Genomic DNA, 22,100 nt, shown 5'->3' with positions numbered 1-22,100 from the left:
TATAGTTCTCCTGTCTCTTTAGTTTCCTTTAATCTGGAATACATCCATAGCCTTTCTTTGTCTTTTATGACATTAACATTTTTGAAGAGGACAGTACTCCTCTGCTCTTTTTTTTTTTTGCGGTACGCGGGCCCCTCACTGCTGTGGTCTCTCCCGTTGCGGAGCACAGGCTCCGGACGCACAGGCCCAGTGGCCATGGCTCACGGGCCCAGCTGCTCCGCGGCACGTGGGATCCTCCCAGACCGGGGCACGAACCCGTGTCCCCTGCATCGGCAGGCGGACTCTCAACCACTGCGCCACCAGGGAAGCCCTCCTCTGCTATTTTTAATCACACATTTCTCACTTGGGGTTTCTCTGATGCTTCCTCATGGTTAGATTCAGGTTATGCTTCCCTGGCCAAAATGACATATGTGACATTGTGTCCTTCTCAGGGCATCACATCCAGAGACACATGATATCCATCTGCCCCTTATTGCTGATGTTGATTTCGACCCTTCAGTCAAGGGGTTACCCAGTTTCTCTGCTGTAGCATTACTGTTTTTTTCCCTTGCACTAATAAGCAGTCTGTGGGGAGACACTTTGAAAACCATGCAGATGTCCTGCCCCCTCTCACAGTTTCCCCTAGATTTAGCATCCAGCAATGAATGACTCTTCACAAACCTGCCTTATGAAGAGCTTTTTGATGGTAAAGAATTCATGAAGCCCTGGATATTTACCCATTTCAGAGTAAGAAGTCTTAGCTCCCTCAGTCCAGGCTGTGGTTGTATTTAGACCACATTGATTACTGGTGTGCTTAGAGGCGGTGAGGAAAGGATGCTGAGCCTAGAGTCAGCAGACCAAGGTTTCAGTTCTGGTATCACCCCTCAGTGGTCTAACCCGCAGAAAGCTGCTTCATTACCTTGAGACTCAGCCTCCCCCTCTAGCACGTGGAGACACATGATAATGCATGTATAAATAAACACATTGGAAACTCTGAAACGTAAGCACGAAGTAAGGAAAGAAACTTGCATTTATTGACTATCTACAGTATGCCCCTTGTCTTCACCTATTTTGTTATCTCATTTAAGATAGGTGTTAACCTAGTCCCATTTTACAGACAGAAAGCCAAGAATCAATAGGAATCATGTAACTTGCCTAAGGTCAGTGAGTGCCTGCCACTGGCCAGCTCTTCAGCCAGGCAGGGAGGAAGCAAGTGAGTAAGACACGGTTCTGACCTCAGGGCACCCGCAGAGAGAGCCAGATATTTAAACACATTACAACGACAAGGGATAGTGAGTCCAAAACCTGAGGTGTATATTTTGTTCCATGTTTCTTCAGTCAAGAAATACTGAGCGGGAACTACTAGGGAGGTGGGGATGCAATAACAAAAAGACAGACGAAGTCCCTGCTGTGGCAGAGTTTATATTTAGTGGGAAGGAGACAGACAATAGCAAGCAAACGAACACGTGAATGTGATTATTTTACACAGTGATCCGCTCTGTGAAGGACCTAAAGGAGGCTGCTGTGTTGGGTAATGTGGGGAGGTATGGGGAATTTAACCATCTGGATTGACCGTGAGGGTTTGAATAACGCCATGATCTGTGCTCTTTCTGCCGAGCCCTCCTGCTTCTCCCCGGGGTGTTACTCTGCACCATAGTTTCTTCCTTGGAGCTGCGAAGCCAGGTCTCTGGAAATGCTGTCAACAAGGAGATCATTTGCTAACTGAAACCATCGCATGAGGTTTAGTTTGCCTGACCTTTTACCAGAGGAAAGGTGAGGACACAGGTGGAGACCCCCCCCACCCCCACCCAGACCCAGAGAAGGCGGGTGTAGGTTTCAGCCGGTCTGGCCTGAAAACGAAGGGGGCTTCTCACTCTTAGCACAAAGATTACAAAAGAATATTTACCATAATGGAGAAATTCTTTGGGCCCCATTCTCTTAAAGTCCTATCTTCCAGTGCTTTGTTGCTTTTTGGTGATGAGAGTTGGTGGTTTTGCTAATTCGGTTAAAAATGTAGTTTTTAGTCAGAATAAATTTAGAAAACAAATCGGACAAATTGAGATGAGGGAGCAAACAAAATTCCAGTTTATTTTGTTAATGAAAGAAGATATTCCTCGTTTGTATTTTGTTAAAACATTTTATCGCTTAGAGTAATCATACAGATCTACTGGGCTTCAAAGAGCTAGAAAGCTAAACAGAAAAATTCACATCGGGACTGAAAACGTAAGTCCTCATCCATCTTTCTTGTTAATTGCCAAGGACAATAAAAGAAGGTAATGGCGTGTGTCTTTCGTGCAAATGGAGTCTAAATACAGAGAACTATAAAGCAACAGAAAGATTCTCACAGGAAATATTCATATCTAGTCAACTGCACCAACTTTGAGAAATGGCTGAAGAATAGTAAAATTAGTCCTGTTGGGATCATTGGACCCAGACCACTTCCAACTAGGTGAAGCCTCATTTTTGTCAGTGATAATGGCTTTTTTCCTTGGCCTTTTACAGCAGTGTTATACCACAGGAACTAAAAACCTAAGATGTCCTTTAGTCCTTCAGACCACATTAAATCTGTATCCAGAAAGGACTCAGATATCCAGCTGGTTACCACAGTCATTTTCTATAGAAAATGGTGTTCTTACCCCTCTTACAGGATATAAAAACTCAGCCAAGTTTTTTCTTTCTAAATTCATTCTGAAAATTATAAATATTAGAAAACTTAGAAAAGAATTCTAATACATACCAGAGTTTAAATCTCACACTCTTTAACTGACAATTTTCTTTTCAATCCTCATAGTAATAGAATAGGGAAGATGCTATATCCCCCAAGGAAGAAAATAAAGCTCGGTATTTTGCTCACGATCTCATGACTAGTAAGTGGTCAAGTGGAATCTGAATCCAAGTCTGTGATTTCAAAGCCGAAGTTTTCTCCCCCCACCCCCCGTATCCAGCTTATTCTTTCTCTTACACCGCAAATTCAGTCCATCAGGGAATCTCACCGACTTTAGTTGACCCTTTAAACACATCCACTGTCTGACCACTTCTCATGACTGCCACCGTGATCTCTTGCCCTGGACCTTTTGCAGCATCTTCCTATGTGGCCTCCCTACTCCCACCCCTGCTTATAGCCCTCCCCCCCACCCCAGTCTGTGGTCTCTTTAAAGCATAATCCAGGTCATCTTACTCCTCTGCTGAAAATTCTCCTGTGGCTTTTCATCTCTTTCAGAGTAAAACCAAGAGTTCTTGTGACCCACTGTGTTCTGACTGCAGATGTTCCACATTAGCGTGTGCCCCCCCCACACACCCCACTATTTCTCTGGCCTCCTTGCAGTCCTCAAACCCTCTGAGCACACTCACACCTCAGGCCCTTTGCACTTGCTCTTCTTTCAGTCTAAGGCTCTTTATCCAGGTATCTTTTTGGCTTGCTCTCTCCCTTCATTGAGATCTTTGCTTATATGTGACCACATCACATACATGTCACCGTTATCCCAGAGGCCTTTCTTATCACCTGCAGGAACAGCCTCCATCACCTCTACCCTTTACTCAGGTTTATTTTTCTTCTTCCTTTTTATCATCACCTGCCAATATTGTAGACATTCTTTTAACCATTTGTTTGTAGGCTGTGTGCACCAGCCCCCCTCTCCCCCCACTAAAATGTAAGCTCAGTAAGATCAGGGACTTTGTCCTTGTCCATAACTGTATTCCGAGTGCCTAAAACAGTGTTCTAGTAGGCTCTCAGGAAAGACTTGTTAAATACATGATGTTTTGTGAGCTAACACTGTTTTCCCTTTTGTCCTTTGAATGTTAACATACGAATTCCACATATTTGGAGGCAGGTCATTTGTAAGATTACCTGCCAGCCAGTGTTGATCAAGGATTTTTTTTGTGTAGAGCACAACATTTTAACTCCTTCATTTTGGGCTTAGGTGCTAAGGTTTATACCTAATGTTACTGTGGGGCCTTTGCTCATTGCCATGTTATCAGGGATCTCTGTTCCATCAGAATGATTCCTTTTTCCTAACATTTTCTAGTAAGGCCAAGGGTTTCTACCAATGAGATAATCAAGGGCCCTTTTGTGGAAGTGCTCATCTTGTGGTCTGCAAGTGAAATAATACAAACTCCAAAACTAGGCTCTATGCGCACACAGTTATTCAGATCCTGAAATGGAGGATGAATATACAGACTGAGGGAGAAAAGATTCCCCGAAATGCTTCATAGGAGCCTCAGCCTCTGCCTTAAGAATATGTGCTGACTTCACTGGTGAACTTAGTGCTCATAAAAGGCAGATTATACCCCGTCTTGAGAATTCCATGTTGTGTAAATAGACTGGAGCCTGGCGTTCTCTGGACCCATGTTTCCCAAAGCATGGGTGTGAGTTGTCCTGGTCATTTTTAAATTTGAGAAGGCATATTTAGTACACAGATGACAACATGAAAGATGTGCTACTACATGAAGTTAGAAGGTTCAGTGTTTGATTCTTGAATATCTGCCATGCAGCCCTGGGCATCCATCTTTCTCTTGTTCTGTGACATTAAGTTGTAATAACCTTCTTGTTCCTGAATCGAGGCCCCCTAAACTGTTCCCTAAAGACCAGATACCTCAGCAAGCTACTCAGTGGATGAGAAAAAAAGATACCAAGTTTGTTTCCAGGGATCTTTTCAATAGGCTGAGCAAGGACAAAAAAGCCTTGCTTTATGGGCTGGTTAATTATTTTCAGTTTGGGATTCTAAGTGCAAAGAACAGGGCACTTGCCTGCATGGGCAGCTGTCAAGGTTCACGCTATTTCCGAGCTGGCAATATTTATAATGGCAAATTGTTGAGCATAAGAAACTTTTAAAAATTTGTTCTGCCCAAAATACTCCCTACGAAGGTATGGGTATCTTCTTGACCTGTTCACTGTAATGTTTCCCTGCGTAGACCGGAAAAGTGGATTAATTATCATTTATTGGGTTTTTGTTTAACTGTTTAAGGATGTACCTAGATGACATTTTGACATATAAGATAAAGATATTTCTTTTAAAAAAAAAGATATTTCTTTACTTTTACGTAACTTGAAATTCTCCTTTTAAAATTCTGAGTAACTAAGACCTGTAAGTTTGCCTTTGTTTAGATAGATAACCTTGCTTAAGCTCTAGAATATCTAAAACTGTGGTTTAAACTCTCATGCTACATTGTCAGCTTCCTCCTGTCATTAATTTTCTGGGCAGCAGCAGTAGAAAGGGACCCCAGTACTATATTCAGTGCTGTCCATAATGAAGTGTTCTGTTGCTAATTCATTCAGTAGATCTTAGCACTCCTACTACATGCTAGGCAATGGCAGTGGCTAAGCATTGGCAATGTAATGGTGAATAGGACTGTGTCGTCACAGAGCTTATGCTCTAGAAATCGATACTGTCGGTGATTGGATTTCGTTTTCTGTACTTAAGTTTAGCCTTCCTTCTGCCACTGCTTCACACATTTCCACTGTTTGAACCGTGCTGGCTGAACTACTGCAGTTCCATGAGAACATCCTGCTCTGTCTCCTTTTCTTTGCCCCTGCTGTTCCCATTACAAAATGTTCTTCCCTTATGTGTTACCTGGCAAATTCCTCCACATTATTAAGACTTAGCTCAAAAGTTATTTCATCTCTGAATCCTTTCCATCCTCTGCTAGGCCATGTTAGCTGCTTTGATTTTAAACCATTGTAGAAATAAATACCCTTTCCAGAATAGAATGTACATGCGTCTGTTGTCCCCACCTCAAGAGCCAGGACCTTCTCTAGACTAGCTGGATGGTTTAGCCGAATGATGAGTTTGTTAACTTGTGGCACCATCAAGTGGTTCAGCCAAGCAGTGCAACTTCATTCTTCTGCAAAATCAGAACAGTCTGATTTATGCCACATAGAAAAGGAGGGGGGATTAGAATACCTAATTATATAATTGGAAGGTATAATGAGTGGACCACCTTTATGTTGAGAAGCTCAATACTGTACAGTACTCTTGGCAGGCTTGTGATCAATATATGGGAAGGTTTTTGTTTTTGTTTTAATCTTTATTTTTTTTTGTAGCCAGGAAACCTGGGTCATAGAAGTGCGATGGGGTTTGCTTATGGCCCTTCACTGTTGGAGTCAGAGTATATGCAAACACTCTCTTTGCTTTGTTTGCTGCTCAGCTTGAACAAACTTTTCTTTCCCTACCCATTGGCAGAGCCTCATGAGCTCTGCATTTCATGTTGTGTGTTAGTCTGGAATCTCTCTTTGGTTGGTGCTCTCATATACTGGATCCTTGCAGCAACGTGGGTTTAAAAATAAAGACCTGCTTGACCAAAAAAAAAAAAAAATTACTTTTTAAGTGAGGAATAAGTGTAGAGTAATAATTCCAATACACAAATTCTCAAAAACCAAAAGTCACGTAATCAAAGTTGGCCCAGGTATTGAAGTACTTTGGGGAAGTTACTTTACTTAGTGTGGGTTTGTGGCTGCAGGGACTAAGAAGGAGAAAGTTGGAGAGTAACAGTGGTTAGGCCCTTGGGTTCATGGTTCTAACAGGTGGGCCGAAGTTTCAGCTCACCTGTTAAGGAGGGTGACTCATACTTGGGAATGGGAAAAATATAAAATAAAACAAAAGAGATATGGGAACTCCCCAGCTCTTGGCAGGAAGAAAATCTATAGTTTGGAGTACATCTCAATTTTATTTCTGCCTTTAGTAATGAAGTTTTTGATTTTGACCACCATGTGTTGAAACAGATCCTCTTCCTTAATAGAAGTTTCATTGTAATTTATACCCTTTCCTTTCATACATGTCAGATAAACAGAATACATTCACTCCTTGGTGTACAACCATGCCCAAGTAATTTCAAACTACAGAAGGAACCGCTTGTGTCATGACTCAGGAGTCGTTGTAATAGGGTTTCCTTGCATTCTGTGTTGAAGCATATCCAAAATATAGCAAGCATAAGAAATAAAGAAACAGCTCCCCTAACCTAAAAGGTAATGTCCAGCTTTGTCATCCCACACCACTTCTGTGAAGTGTCTGTTAGTTACCCAAGCTGTTTCCATACTGTTATCCTGTCTCCCCGCAACAGAGAAAAAAGAAAAAAAAAAGAGTGGTGGTCCTATGTTATCAATAGCAAAGTTTATAAAACTCAGAAGCAGAATGGTAAGAAATTAGGGAAGAAAAGTGGTAGCCCAAAGCTGAGAACATGAAATGTTTATTTTAGAGGGACCAAAACTGATAGAACAAGCTTAATAACCATAAAGTATGGAGGAAATTATTATTATCTCTTTAGGGGCATAAAATGTCAAAAATCTCCTATGTGGTGGTTCTGTAACTATTGTTTAGTCAGAGTAGAAAGCACCCGGCCCCAAATCTCTGCTCTCTAGATTTGTTTAATGCCTTCTTTTTAAAGACTCAAAAAGTATGTTTCTGCTTATCTTTAATACTTTCTGTAGTCTCAAACTCTGTTGTATTGACAGATTGTATTTGTTTGCGGTATGCGGGCCTCTCACTGTTGTGGCCTCTCCCGTTGCGGAGCACAGGCTCCGGATGCGCAGGCCCAGCAGCCATGGCTCACGGGCCTAGCCGCTCCGTGGCATGTGGGATCTTCCCGGACCGGGGCACGAACCCATGTCCCCTGCATCGGCAGGCAGACTCTGAACAACTGCGCCACCAGGGAAGCCCGACAGATTGTTTTTATACAACTTGTTTTATGCTATCATTTGTTCTATCAAGGTAGGTTTTAGATAGCTGCTTCTCTTTTCTTCTCTTTCTCTAAAGATACAAACTTTAGTTTTTTTCAGAATGTTTCTGCCACTAAGAGCAATCAAGCATCAGTGTGAATTGAGTTTGTGGCCTTCCTAATCAGTGGCGTGTTTTTTTTGGGGGGGGGTATGTTGCCATTCTAGAGTGTCCTGCCCTACTTTGTAGCTACGAAGCTGGCTAAAATTCGAAAGCCAACTTTGGATAAGCCCTCTTCAGAGACGTTTGTGAAGTCTGCCATTAAAACCGTCGGCGTGCAATCCCGAACCAACGGATACCTGATCCATTCTCTTATGGTATGTAGATTTTTAAGTTCCAAATCAGTACTTTGGTTTGGGGTTTTCTTTCCCATCGAGTCACAAAATAGTATGTGGTATATTAGCATATATACATTGTCTAGACTTACTAGCAAGGCATGTGTTTTCAACTGTACACCCAAGAACTCTAAAATCTACCTATAAATAAAACAACAATATAGTAAAACATAAGATCATATGTTTCAAATGAGTTCAGATTGTAAGCCTTAATTGCATATCTCCCCATTTCTTTCCCTAGGCCTCAGTAATCTCAAGCCTGCCTTCCTGGTTGTATTTTAAATTGACCATGAATTTAGGCAACTCCACCCGGGCTCGCTATCTGAAGAAAATTAAGAAGAACTAAGCATTGGTAACTGTGTTGAGTGACTTGACCAGATGTTCCAGCTAGGCATGTTTGCTGCGAGGCGCCCACTATCTCCAGATCTTCAGTTGTCATGTTAATTAACAGTTACTGATAAAGCTAAATGTCATAATTGAGAGGAAAGCAGAGTTGCTTTCAGGAGTTCCTGACATATATTCTGGATGCTACCAGGAGTTATTTTGAAATGTAACATAAATGCCTCTATCAAATAGATACAGAACTAACATTAGCAAGAACTGCTTACTAGGAAGGAACACAATTATAACAAATCACTGAATGATAAGAGTCAGATGTAAGGGTTAAGAGTTTTATCTGGTCCAAAATGCCAATGATGATTATGCTTGTATTTTCTCTGAAACATACTTTAAAAAGTGACGGCCAGCTATCCTTTTTTGTTTTTAACACTTTGAGGGAGTGGGGATTAATTGATTTACTTATGGGAGGACACACTGCAATTTGCATAGCACTCTGTAAGGTTTTCTAAAAGTACGTCCTGGTTTGTACATTTATATGGAACTTTCCTTTCTCAAGGGTAGCTAATGACGTAAAAATAATGATGAAAATCAGAGTTATTTTTGACACATGCCCACTAAAATATGCTTTCCTCTAATACGTATGCCTTCTCAGTTTAAATGTATGTAAATACTGAATGCTATATGGTATGATTTATAAAGGTAAACGGGCCAAAATGTACATTGATGGGCCGCTCCATCACTGCCACTAAAACCCTGACCCAGCAAGGTGGCCTGCTTGGAACCCAGCTTCTTTGTTTCTGCACTGCACCAATACTGCTCACATATGTGACACTAGGCTACTCTTAGAACAATGATGATACTAGAGTAGTGGCATTATACTTTTAAGTAGGTACCCTATAGATATTGATACAATTAGTTTTAATAAAAGATGTTTTAACCATGGTGTTGATTGAAAATATATTCCTTTGGTGCTTGAAATTAAGCCTATTTTTGCACTGGTTTAATATAAATTAAGACTTACTTTTATTCTGCTACATAACTTGTTTGGGGAACTTGCTAAGAAATTAATTCAATGTTGTGAAACATGCAACACAGAAGGTAGGTCAGTACCTAGGCTATGGTTCCCAGGCTCTGAGATTTAAGCATCAGGAAATCTGCAGATCAATAAATAAAATTTTTAATTGGGGTATTTAAGTGTTTCTAGCTTTTAAACTTGCCAGCTAAGGACATAAAACAAAAACAGAAAAACCCAAATTACCATCTGCTATTGGCGTTATTATATAAAAGAAAAGACATTTTAGCATCCCCAAAATAGGAAGAACATAATCTCAGAATAAAGAATAAATTTAGCTTTACGAAAAACACATTGCCTTTCTCTCTCTCTCATTTTGTTGTAGAAATGGTGAAATCACAATGACCTGGGCAATATATTATTTGCTTTCACACATTTGTTGGTTAATTGTTTGGTGGTGGTTTTTGCTGGACAGTTGGTAGAGAGGGGGAGGGATTGGTTTGCAAGTATACAAAATACTTTGCCTTTTATCCCGTCTAGAAAATAGCTGTAATCTGGCTAGGAAATCCCTTAGCAATCTCAAAACTTCTGAGCTATGGCTTTGACTGCTTCAGCTCGGCAAGTATCCTCTTGTATTCAACACTCAAGGTTGAAGATGATGACATGAAAATCTGTGTTTCCAGGCACGTGAAAGAAAAATTATACGAAAAGAGAAACCAGTGTTCTCAAAAACCTTCAAAATAGTGAAGCATAATTTTTAGACTTAACTTTATATTGACTTGATTTTATAGTCTGATGTGTGCTAGATAAGGTTTGAACTCAAAGAGCAGAGTAGAAGATTAGTATTGATGATTACTGTAGAATCAGCTCTCCTCACAACGTAGAAAGCTGGATTTTAATTTATTGTTCTTTCATTGTCCTTTCAGTACAATAGCATGGGGGAGGGAGGCCAGGAGAGGAATTGTCCTGCACACAGAATGATGTGCGCCATTTTGATTTGTCCTTATGTCAGGCCCATGTGCACTGGCAATAAATAAAGATGATATTGGTCTCCATTTCCTCAAATGTGGTCCTGCCCCAAAGAGATGAATTCTGAGTTCTCACTTGATATTTATTGCATCAAAATACAATAGAAGTGAACTTTATATAGAGTGAGCATCAATGCCAATACCAATACGAATGGTGCTGATTCAGTGTAAAAGAGGAGATTTACTGTGATAATAACACCTTATGAGAATGAAATGAGCTTAAGTAGTACTATAATTTCTGAAGTCTATTGATACCAAAAATTACCTGATATTTTGGTGGTCCTGAATTTTGCTACTTTGCTCTGTAGTGTACCAGTATCAAAACAAATGATCAAAGCTTTTTATTTAATATGTTAGAAACTAATGAATTAAATTTTAAGGACTCACTACTTTGTGACATTCCAATATTTTTAGATTAGCATATTTGTTACTCCTGATGCAAAACATATAACTATAGACAGAATTAAAATTCCCTTGTGGAAATGTAATTCTTTCTATTGAGATTTATATGGAAACATCTAGAAATGGAACACCGTCTAGCATGAACACAAACTTAATAGATGAAAAAAATTTTAATGTGATAAACAGCGTATTACAACTTTGACCACTCTCCTTTACCTGTGTCACTGAAAAGCAAGCAAAATGGGTACTACAAAAAGTAATCCCAAAAGGATGTAAAGCCAGCTTGTCTTCCTTGTTACAAAAGTTTCTAGACAAACTGTTGTGTGCGTTTATTGAATGCCAACCATGTCCATTTACGCTTCTGGATGCTGGAAACTACAATGAACAAAGCAGACAAAAAATTCTTAACCCCAGTTGAGCTTACACTTGAACAGGATGTGGGGCGGGGGAGGGACCTGGGGAGGGAGCAAATGAGGGACAGGTAATAAACAAAAGGAATAATAATGTGGTGTGAGTGTTATATGCTGTGGGGAAAAATGAAGCAGGGTAAGTAGGATGGGGAATCAATGTTTGTTGGGGTAGGGATGGGAGGCTTGTGACGTTAAATAAGGTACTCGTGGCAGACCCAGAGAGAGGTGGCATTGGAACCATCTTGAGCAAGACCTTTACCTCCCTGGGGGAAGAGCATTTCAGGCAGACCAGCCTGTGCAAAGAGCCCGAGGAGAGAGCATACCTGGTATGTTCCAAGAATAGCTAGGAGTACATACATATTGAAGCACATACTAGGTGAGCTATTTCTGGAAGAGTTCAGAGATCTTGCTTTAGTTTAGTTATGACTTTCTAGTATTAAATCACCTTTACATTCTTGATCTTATTTCACTATCTTTATTTACTGTGGAATTCAGTTTGCTGGTATTGTAGTTAGAATTTCTGCATCTATATTTAAGAAATGGGCTTGCAGTCTTTCTCATACTTGTCTGGTTTTCATATCAAGATTATAACTTCATTAAATGAGCTGGGGAGTGCTACCTGTTTTATTTACTGTGCTCTAGAAGAATCTGTAAAAGATCGGGACAGACTTTCCTTTGAAAACTTATAAAACAGTCTGGTCCTAGTATTTATTTGTGGCAAGATTTTTAACTACTTATTATGTTGCTTTAAAAATAATGAGACTACTCAGGGTTTCTATTTTTTCTCGATTCAATTTTGAAAAAAAGTTTTGTTCTAAGCATATACTCATTTTTCCCCCAAATTCATTAGCATAAAGTAACTTGAGGAACTTTCTTATTTTTTAAACCTCTGCTAGATATATATACCTATTTCCTTTCCCAGTATTGTGTCTTCTCACTTTCTTTTCCTTGACCATTTTGCCAGAAGTTTGTCTATTTTATTAGTTTTTAAAGAACCAACTTTTGGCTTTGTTGGTCCTCTCTGCCTTTTTCTTTTCATGCTCTCCTTTCTGGAGGCTTATTCTGTTATTTTTCTTTCATAAATTGGACATTTAATTCATGTTCAATGTTTTTTTTACTCTGAAATAAACATCTAAGCCTCTAAGTTTGTCTTTTACTACATCCCACAATTTGTGTGTTTGTGTGCACGAGTATGTATGTACACAAATGTGTTCTCAGTGCTAATATTAAAAAATTTAAATTATGATTTCTAGGAGCTGTGAACTTTTTGTTTTTGAAAGCACAAATTTAAGTTTTTGTAAATGTATTTCCTTTAAAAAACTTATATTCGTGTCACCATTAATAAGACAACTTTATATTACATGCATTCTGATATGATGGACTGAAGGTACAACGTCACTTATGTGGTATGCCTGGCAAAAATGTATAAACAACATAATCAAGAAGAAATATTTTTGGGGCTTCCCTGGTGGCGCAGTGGTTAAGAATCCGCCTGCCAACACAGGGGACATGGGTTTGAGCCTTGGTCGGGGAAGATCCCACATGCCGCACAGCAACTAAGCCCGTGCGCCACAACTACTGAAGCTTGTGCACCTAAAGCCCGTGCTCCGCAACAAGAGAAGCCACCGCAGTGAGAAGCCCACACACCGCAACGAAGAGTAGCCCCCGCTCACCGCACCTAGAGAAAGCCCGCGCACAGCAGTGAAGACCCAATGCAGCCAGAATAAATATAAATAAAATTTTTTTAAAAAAAATATTTTTAAAAAACTAAATTGAAGGATATTCTACAAAATAACCAGCTTATACTTGTCAAAAGTTTCAGATTAAAGAAGACTAAAGAAATGGACAAATAATGCAAAACACATGATCTTGGATTGGATCCTGGTTAAGAAAAAATTTTTTTTGCTATGAAGGACAATTTTGAGCCAATTTGTGAGATTTGAGTATAGATTAGATAACAGCATTGTATCAATGGTAGTTTCCTGAATTTGATCATTATACTGTAGTTACTTAAAAAAAAGTTGTTTTTTAGGAAATACACACTACACTATTTAGGGATAATGAGACATTATATATGCAACTTAAAAGTTTCAGAAAGTATACAGAAAACGATAAAGCAAGTGTGTTAATATGTTAACATTTGGAGAATCTAGGTGAAGGGTACATGGGAATTTGTGCTGTTTTGCAAATTTCCTGTATTTCTGCAGTTAATTCAAAATAAAAAGTTAAATCTTTTGTTACTGATTTCTAAATAATTGCATTGTAGTCAAAGAACATGTGAATATGACATAGCTTGGGCAGGTTATAACCTTTCTCCACCTCAGTTTTGCCTTCTGAAAGTGGGAATAATAATAGCTCCTATCTCATAGATTGTTGAGAGCATAAATTAATATTTTAAAAGTGCTCAGAATCCAGCACAGCATAAGGTAAATATATATATAATATATATGAGATAAATAATGGTCCCCAAAGGTATCAGGTCCTAATCCCTGTACCTGTAAATGTTACCTTATATGGAAAAAGGCCCTTGCAAATGTGATTAAGTTAGGGATCTTGAGATTTTCTTAGGTTATCCAGATGGGCCCTAAATGGAATCACAATATTCTTAATAACAGTGAAGCAGAGAAAGATTACAGCCAGAAGAGGAGAAAGCAATGTGACCACAGAGGCAGAGACTGGAGTATTGCAGCCATAAGCCAAGGAATACCATCAGCCACCAAAAGCTGTTGGGGGCCAGGAATGGATTTTCCCCAGAGGTTCAGGAGGGTGCAGGGCTCAGCCAGCCAACACTTTGATTTGGACTAGTAACTGAATTTGGACTTCTGGCCCCCTGAACTGTGAGAGGATAGTCTTATTCTAAGCCACTGGGTTTGTTACAGCAGCAATAGGAAACTTATACAAATGTAAGCTTTTTATTATTACCTTTTCTTAGAAGTATTATTCCCTTTTCTTAGAAGATTTTTTTGAGATATTTTATGTCTTGGTACAGCCAATTTTTTTTCATGTGCCATATTTGCTTAAGAATGTTTATTTTCTAATTGTTATTTTTCAATATATGTCCTTTAAGTCATTTGTTAATTGTATGCAGATCTTCCGTCTCTTTATTAACTTTTGTCTGCCTGACCTGTCAATTATTGAGAGAAGTGTTTTGAATTCTCTCACTGTAATGACGGATTTGTCAAATTCCCCTATTTTATCATTTTTACTTTATACATTTTGAGGCTGTCTTTTTAGGCAAATAACGTTTAGAATTATGTCTTCCTGGTGAGTTGAACTTTTTTTTGTCATGTACTGACATCCTTATTGCTAATGGTTTTTGCCTTAAAATCTGTTTTCTGTGATATCAACTTAGCTACCTTTGCTTTATTTCGGTTAGTATTTAGTAGTATATATTTTTCAATTATTTTCCCTTCTATCTTTCTACATATTTGTGTCTTGTAAGCCAAATAAACTTGGATTGGGGGTGGAGGATTGTTTTTTAATTTGGTAATCTCTGCTTTTTACAGGCAAGTTTATTCCCCTTACATTTATTATGATTCTTAAAACATGAAGACTTCTATCATGCTATTTTGTGCTATTTGTTTCTCTCTTTTATGCTGCTTCTCACTTTTTGATTGGCTCAATTTTTCTTTTTTTAAACTCCATTTCCCCCCTGTACTAGTTTGGAAGTTTTACACTATATTTTCCTTGTCTTTACTCCTGAACATTTTCAGTGCATATGCAATACAATTGAAAGTTGTCTGGAATCATAACCCCTTCTTTAATAATATAGGTCTTTAGAACATTATTATTCTGATCAACGCTTTCCTGACTTAACATGTTTTTGTGGACCAGTATTTTAATTTGTTTTTTTTAACTCTATAAATTGTGTTTTCATTATTTTATACAAACATGTTGGCATAAAATAAATTACATGTTTATCACTTTGCACACCTCTTGCATCTCAGACCTCCCCTCTGGCGCATGTCATAGTTTAATTGGCACTATTTTTTTCCCCTTTGTTGGTATATTTAAAGTAGCGGTGTGACTTAGAATTGATGGCATTTTAAAGTTCATGAAACACCTGATCATTCCACTGACTTCTGGCTTCCACTGTTAGTGTTCAGAAGTGTCAGTATGGCATTCTTCTGTAGGTGATAGATCTCTGGCCAATTTAAAGACACCATTTGACTTGGTGTTCCTTAGTATTATGATAATGTATGCAAGTGTGGAATTTTGAAAATTTATCCTGCTTGGTTTATACTGTGCTTCCTGTATCTAATTCATGTCTTTTGTCTTTCTGAAAAATCCCCATTGTCTCCATCTGCCTCTCATGTGTCATATTCTTTATTCTGTCTCTTAACCTCTCGTTCATATTTTCCATACTTCTTGTCTCCCTGAGCTGCATGCTACATAATTTCTTTACATCTACATTCCAGTTCTCTGATTCTTTCTTCATATATTTTTATCTGCTGTTAAAGCTATTCACTGCTATTTTAATTTCAGTTATATTTTTCATTTTAAAAAGTTCTTTTTAATTCTTGTTTAAATTTGCCTGGTCATTCATAGTTTCTTAGTGTGTGCTTATTTTAAAAATTCAGTTTTAGAAGTTAATGAAAGTATTTCATACATTGGTCTTTTACATTCCACATCTGGTGATTCTTCCATCTGAAATTTTTAGGAGTCTAAATCTATTTTTTATATTTTTGCTCTTACCTGGATATTTGTTTTCTTCTGTGTTTGATTTTTTTATTTTGAAGTCTGTTTGTTTGATTTTAATCTGGAGACGAATCCTGAGGGCTAAATTGGGATGTTCTGCAGAGATGAATGTTTTGTTTCTGTCTGTCAGCGGCCTAGGCCCTCTACCACGCGGCACCACTCTCTGAGGTACCTGACGATGCAGGAATCTCAGGCTTAGTTCTCTCACCTTGTAGTGATTCCAAGAGTTACTTTCCTCTTACTAATGCTGATTTGGGCATTTCCCTCACTGATTTATTTTCCTTACTGCTCCCTGCTTCTAGCTCTGGTTTCAGTTTCTTACACTTTTTTCCCTTTTGGTTTGGTTTGTCTTCTGCCCTTAGAGATACCATTTTGATTTCTTGTGAGTCCAGCCTTGCATTAAAATGTAGAGTGGTTACAAATTAATTTTTAAAGAGTTCGCATAAACATTCTTTTTTACGTTTCTTCTAGTTGGGGATTCAGTATGATATAAGCTAATAGATATACAACAGAACAACCCAGGGAAATTCAAAATTTCTGCAAAGAACAGAGGAGCCATACAGACAACTTACAACTAACATTCATAGGGATTTTGTGGTCACTCAGCATGTTTGTCCTAATTTAGCCAAAATCTAGTTGTATTAGTTAGCCAAACTGCCAGAATCCTCCATTAAGTTTTCCATTTTTTTCTTTCTCTCTGTGCTTGGATATCTTCTACTGACTGTCACTTTTTAAAATTAATAGACTGTATAGAGCAGTTTTATGTTTACAGAAAATGCGTGTGATATAACCACCATTATAGTATCATAAAGAATAGTTTCACTGCCCTAAAACTCCCATGCTCCATTTATTAATCCCTTCCTTTCCCCCGACCTCCAAACCCTGGCATCAGTGGTCTTTTTGTTGCCTCTATAATTTTGCCTTTTTCAGAATTCTATAGTTGGAATCATACAGTACATAGCCTTTTCAGGCTGGCTTTTTTCACTTAATATGCATTTAAGTTTCCTCCATGACTTCTGAGGGCTTGAGAGCTCTATTTTTATTGCTGAATAATATCCCATTGTACAGATGTACCACAGTTTGCTTATACTGAAGGGCATCTTGGTTGCTTCTAGTTTGGACAATCATGAATTAAGCTGCTATAAACATTTGCGTGCAGGGTTTTATGTGGACAAAAGTTTTCAGCTCATTTCGGGTAAATACCAAGGAGCGTGATTACTGGATTATATAGTAAGAGGGTTTAGGTTAGCTCAACTTAGCTTCTCACTGTTGCGGCCTCTCCTGTTGCGGAGCACAGGCTCTGGACGCGCAGGCCCAGCGGCCATGGCTCACGGGCTCATGGGCCCAGCCGCTCCACGGCATGTGGGATCTTCCCAGACCGGGGCACAAACCTGTGTCCCCTGCATCGGCAGGCGGACTCTCAACCAGTGCGCCACCAGGGAAGCCCCTGACCATCTTTTAAGTTCACTAATCCTACCATATTGAGGATACATTCTGCTGTTAAATCCGTGTAATATCAGGTATTAAACATTTCATGTCTGGAATGTTCATTTGATTCTTTCATGTAATTTCTAATCACCTATTTAAATACTCCCTTTTTCATATTTTGTCCATTTCCTCTATTTTTATAAATATTCCAATCGTTTTAAAGTCCTTGTCTGCTTACTCCTACATTTGGATTATCTGTGGATCTACTTGTTTGTTTTTTCTCTTGATGAGCAGTCACATTTTTCTGCCTCCTTGCACATCCCATAATTTTTAAAAACTGTATGCCAGACATTCTATATAAAAGAACCATCAAGACTGAAGTCAATGTTATTTTTCTCCAGGGAGGGCTTGCCTCCTCGCTAGTAGATAGCGTGGGTATTGAGCTGAGCTAGGGTTAGGATGCCACTTTAATTAAATTCAGTGCCCCATAGTTTGAAATGTCAGCAGAATGAAACCTGTCATATGTTTCTTGTGGGCTCCTCTTTCTCAGAACTTGGTTTTTAAAGCATAGTAAGACTGAGAGGTTTTACTTTGTCTTTCCATCCCAGCCCTCTATCCTTCTGTTCTGCCCTAGTACTCAGCAAATGCCTTGTAGGGCAAACTGGTTATGCATTTGAGAACTCTTCTAGATTCCAATCTATCATGCCATCCCAATGGCTGTCAAAAGGTCTGTTGGATTCTCTTTCCCCTTGTAGAGATGCCACTGTCTTTGGCAAACCCAATTCTCTATTGTCATGCTTGGAAAATGTCCCTGGGGAAGAACATAGCCAGCTCACCTAGCAAGGGTTCTTTCTTTAGAATTTTAGTTAAGCTAGTCCTCATTGCATCCAAAAATCTCCAGTGTCTTCAAAGAAAAACAAATTATAATTTACTTGTTTATTTTTTCCATTATAGTGACTGCTCACTACTACCACATCCCACCCAGAAATAGAGGCTTCACTGAGTTTTTAATTTTGTTACATTTGGTTCCTTTTAAAACCATCAAAAATTCAAAGCTATTTTTAAACTATATTTATGTTTTTCATTCTTTTATTTATTTCAACATATTAAACATCATTATGTTGTGTATCTAATAGTTCCAGTAATCCAATAGTTTTTGTAGACGTTTCTACTGTGTCTGCTGACTTTTGCTAATGGTGCTTCCTTTCCCGGTATTTTTCATGATTTGTGTGTGTGTGTGTTTATGTTCATTAGACCTATATTGGAATTATTCAAAGTCTTACTGAGTGTAAATTTTCCTGGCAGGATTTGTGTTTGTTTGCATCAGACATGAGGGCACTACCAATTTTCACCTGCCTTAAATTAAAATTCTCAGCCTATGCAGTTGTTGGTTTTTGTTGGTTTTGGGTTTGGGGGAGTGGACAGGGGAATTGTATAAATGGTATTAATTCAGCCTTTAATCCTATGTAAAGTTAGGCTAGTGGCCATGAATTCTTAGGGAAGAGTTTTCCCTACCCTAAGTTAATGCCAAGACAAAATAGTTTTCTTGCTGTTGGCCTCTGTGAGATTTCTTTTCTGCACCCCCTCCCGGTACGTACTCCTTCCTAGGTCCCAGCTTTATGCAGAAGGTCTCTGCTATAACTCCCCTTCATGAACTTTGTCTCCGTCCCGTCCCAAGCCACTTACCCCCTCCCCCAGGAATATCCAAGCAGTTGGCCACCCAGGAATGTATATGTCCCAGCTTACTCGTCTCTTTGGACTCATGTTCCCACATTACTCCTGGTCTCAGAGGAAATCTTTTTTGCACAGGCCAATTCGTTATTGAAAAGCATTTTATCTTTTATTTGTAGGTGTTTTATACCAGATACCCCTCAGGATCTCCAACCTAATTTCTAAAAATGGAAGCTCTATGTGCTTTCACTACATGGAGTCAGATTCTCCTACCTAGTGTACTACTGACTAGCTCATCTCTGCAAAGCCACTGTTCTGCCCCTGAGAGCACAATGGTGCAAGACCTGGAATAATCCTTTCAGACTCATACCTTATAAATATGGTTTCTGCCCAGCAAGTGGTACTAGAAGTATGAAAGCTATAAGGCCACTTTTAACATGCCCAGTTTATCCAGAGTGTTATTCCATGCATAGGAATGATTTAGCCTTACTATGTTTTTTTATTCATGCACCCACCCTGATGCAGGTGTTGGCTGCATTTGACAAGTGGACAAACCAATGGTGGTTGCCAAGCACTACACAACCTATGGAAAAGCTGTAAGTGGAACCTCAGATGAATACTCTATTTAACAGCTATGTTGTCTTTGGTTCTTTCCGGGCGAAAGACAACCTAGGCACATCAATTTAGCTTTTATGCCTCTTTACATAATGGATTTGCTTCTACAAAGTGGATAATTTATTCCTAAGGCATTAGGGGACTTATTCCACTAATCGTTAACTTAATAATTTCAGGTACTTTTAACTTATTCAGTAATAAGTTTTTGTTGACTGTTTTCTGGCCAGCATCCTAATCACTTGAAAGAAAACAATCCCTGCCTTAGGACACACCTAAGGACAAATGGACCAATACTCTGGTTTCTCTTTAGATCACATAAATCTTTCACCTTTTTAAAACAAATGGATTTGACAACCATTTCACAGTATCCTATGAGATGGAAAGTAATGGAGAAAGGGTGAGTGAGTATTTAATGTTAATCATATACTTCATACCGTACATAAATTAACATTTAATGTTTATTATGCCTCTCAAGGCCTGCATGATCTGCCTCTTTTCTACCTCATCTCAAAAAACTCTTTCCCTGGGCTTCCCTGGTGGCGCAGTGGTTGAGAGTCCGCCTGCCGATGCAGGGGACACGGGTTCGTGCCCCGGTCCGGGAAGATCCCACATGCCGCGGAACGGCTGGGCCCATGAGCCCGTGAGCCATGGCCGCTGAGCCTGCATGTCCGGAGCCTGTGCTCCGCAACGGGAGAGGCCACAACAGTGAGAGGCCTGCGTTACCGCTAAAAAGAAGGGAAAAAAAAAGAAAAAAACAACAACAAAACTCTTTCCCTCACTCTCTATTCCTACAGGAACTGTTTCTCCAATACTCCCTATCAAGTAGTGTGGTAGAATGATTGCAAAAATGGCTTCAATACTCTACTCCTCCCAGTATCCATACCCTTTGCAATGTGACTTTACACCTCCAGTCAAGAGGTGAAGTCTATTTCCCCGCTCCTTGAAACTAAGCTGGCTTGCTTTGGCCAAGAGAGGTCTTGTGTGTTTGCACACACCTCCCCTGACACCACTATTAGAACATACCTGGTGAGCTTGTTCAAGGATGAGAGACCACGTGGAGCTAAGGGTAGTCTAGAACAGCCAACCACCAGCTGCTAACCCACCATCTGAATCAGATCCAAATCAGAACTCCCAACCAACCTAGGACTCAACATACAATGGGGATATTACTCCACTAGTTCAGGTCCCCCAAGATAGAGTCTCATATAAAATACCACACCTGTAATATCTGTTGTTTAAATGTCTACCTTCCCTGCTAGACTATAACCTCCACGAGGGCAGGAACCAGGTCTGTCTTGATCACAACTTTGTCCCCAGCATCTAGCACAGTGCTAGCTACAGTCAGTACTCATTATTAGTTGATTAAATGTGTATATCAGTGAATGTTTGAGCGAATCTTCACACAGTCCAACAGATGAGGAAAACTAAGGTTGGGAGGGCTTTAGTAACTTTTCTGAAGTCACCCACCACAGAAGTAGTGAGGCTGAGACACAGTTCATACACTTGATATAATACAGTTCACACGGCTGTGAGGACTGGCTGACTCTAAAGCGGAATCTGCTAAGCCATCTAGATAAAGCCACTAAGAACGACCTATAACCCAGGGTCTGCTGGATTATATTGCTACCAACCCTTCACTTTTGAAGTCACCGAAAGAAACCAGCTATGAGGTGCCAGGAAATGGCTCCACGTATCATTCCAGGAATAGTCCTGCCTTTCTTAATTTGGCTTTCATTCTGCCATGTATTTGTAGAGTAGTGGCATGGTGGCATCATGAAGCATAGTGGTTCAGTTTTCTCCTTTGTAAATGGAACTAATATTTATATTACCTACAACACAAGGTTGCTCTAAAAATTACGTTAGCGTAGGCATGTAAGTAATTGGAGCAGCACCTGGCATGCAAGAAGCTCTCAAGAAATGTTAACGAATAATATTACTTGCTACTATTTAGAAACAAGGACGTGGAAATGTAGCTTACCCTTTTCAGGCATAATGTAACTATCAGAACATCTTTGAGCCATATGAATGCTACATACTTTAAAACCTTGACATAACTCCCTGTTTGCCATAAAGGTCTTCACTGATGCCCATAACCTCTAGTGGTCTCTCCTGTCCTGGATTTTTGTCTGCTCTCCACAATTTCACATCCAATTATACTGTTCTTTAATATCATTTACACTATGGTTCAATGGTAGATTTTATCTCTGGCAGCACCTGCAATCATGCTGGGCACTGAACAGGAGAAGTTCCTGTCTGGAGTCTGGGGAAGCATCCTTTCTCCCTCAACAATGTTTAAAGTTGACAGAGACTTGAAAACCTCCGTGCAAACACCCTCCTCCTCCCTCAAGCCAGGAAATGCTAATAAGCCTTTGGCAGTTGAGACGTGAGCTGGGAATTTCTCTATGAAACCTTCACTGAGAACTGTTAGCGTGATGGTGGTTATTTGCCTTGGATTGGATTTTCTCAGGAATTCA

The 22,100-nt window shown here is 39.4% G+C and overlaps 1 protein-coding gene across 1 annotated transcript in view; it reads left to right on the top strand.

Moving 5' to 3' along the window:
* The window catches only part of HSD17B12 (hydroxysteroid 17-beta dehydrogenase 12), a 107,868-nt gene extending 98,142 nt beyond the window's left edge, over positions 1-9,726 (top strand). The window contains exons 10-11 of the mRNA XM_024748556.1: positions 7,856-8,005; positions 8,265-9,726. Coding sequence (XP_024604324.1) covers positions 7,856-8,005; positions 8,265-8,369 — 255 coding nt within the window. The 3' untranslated portion in view covers positions 8,370-9,726. The remainder of the gene's footprint in view (positions 1-7,855; positions 8,006-8,264) is intronic.
* Positions 9,727-22,100: the final 12,374 nt, after the last annotated feature.

This window comes from Neophocaena asiaeorientalis, unplaced genomic scaffold, assembly GCF_003031525.2.
Source record: "Neophocaena asiaeorientalis asiaeorientalis breed wild unplaced genomic scaffold, Neophocaena_asiaeorientalis_V1.1 scaffold43, whole genome shotgun sequence".
Taxonomy (NCBI): domain Eukaryota; kingdom Metazoa; phylum Chordata; class Mammalia; order Artiodactyla; family Phocoenidae; genus Neophocaena; species Neophocaena asiaeorientalis.
This window is presented reverse-complemented; position numbering and strand designations above follow the sequence as displayed.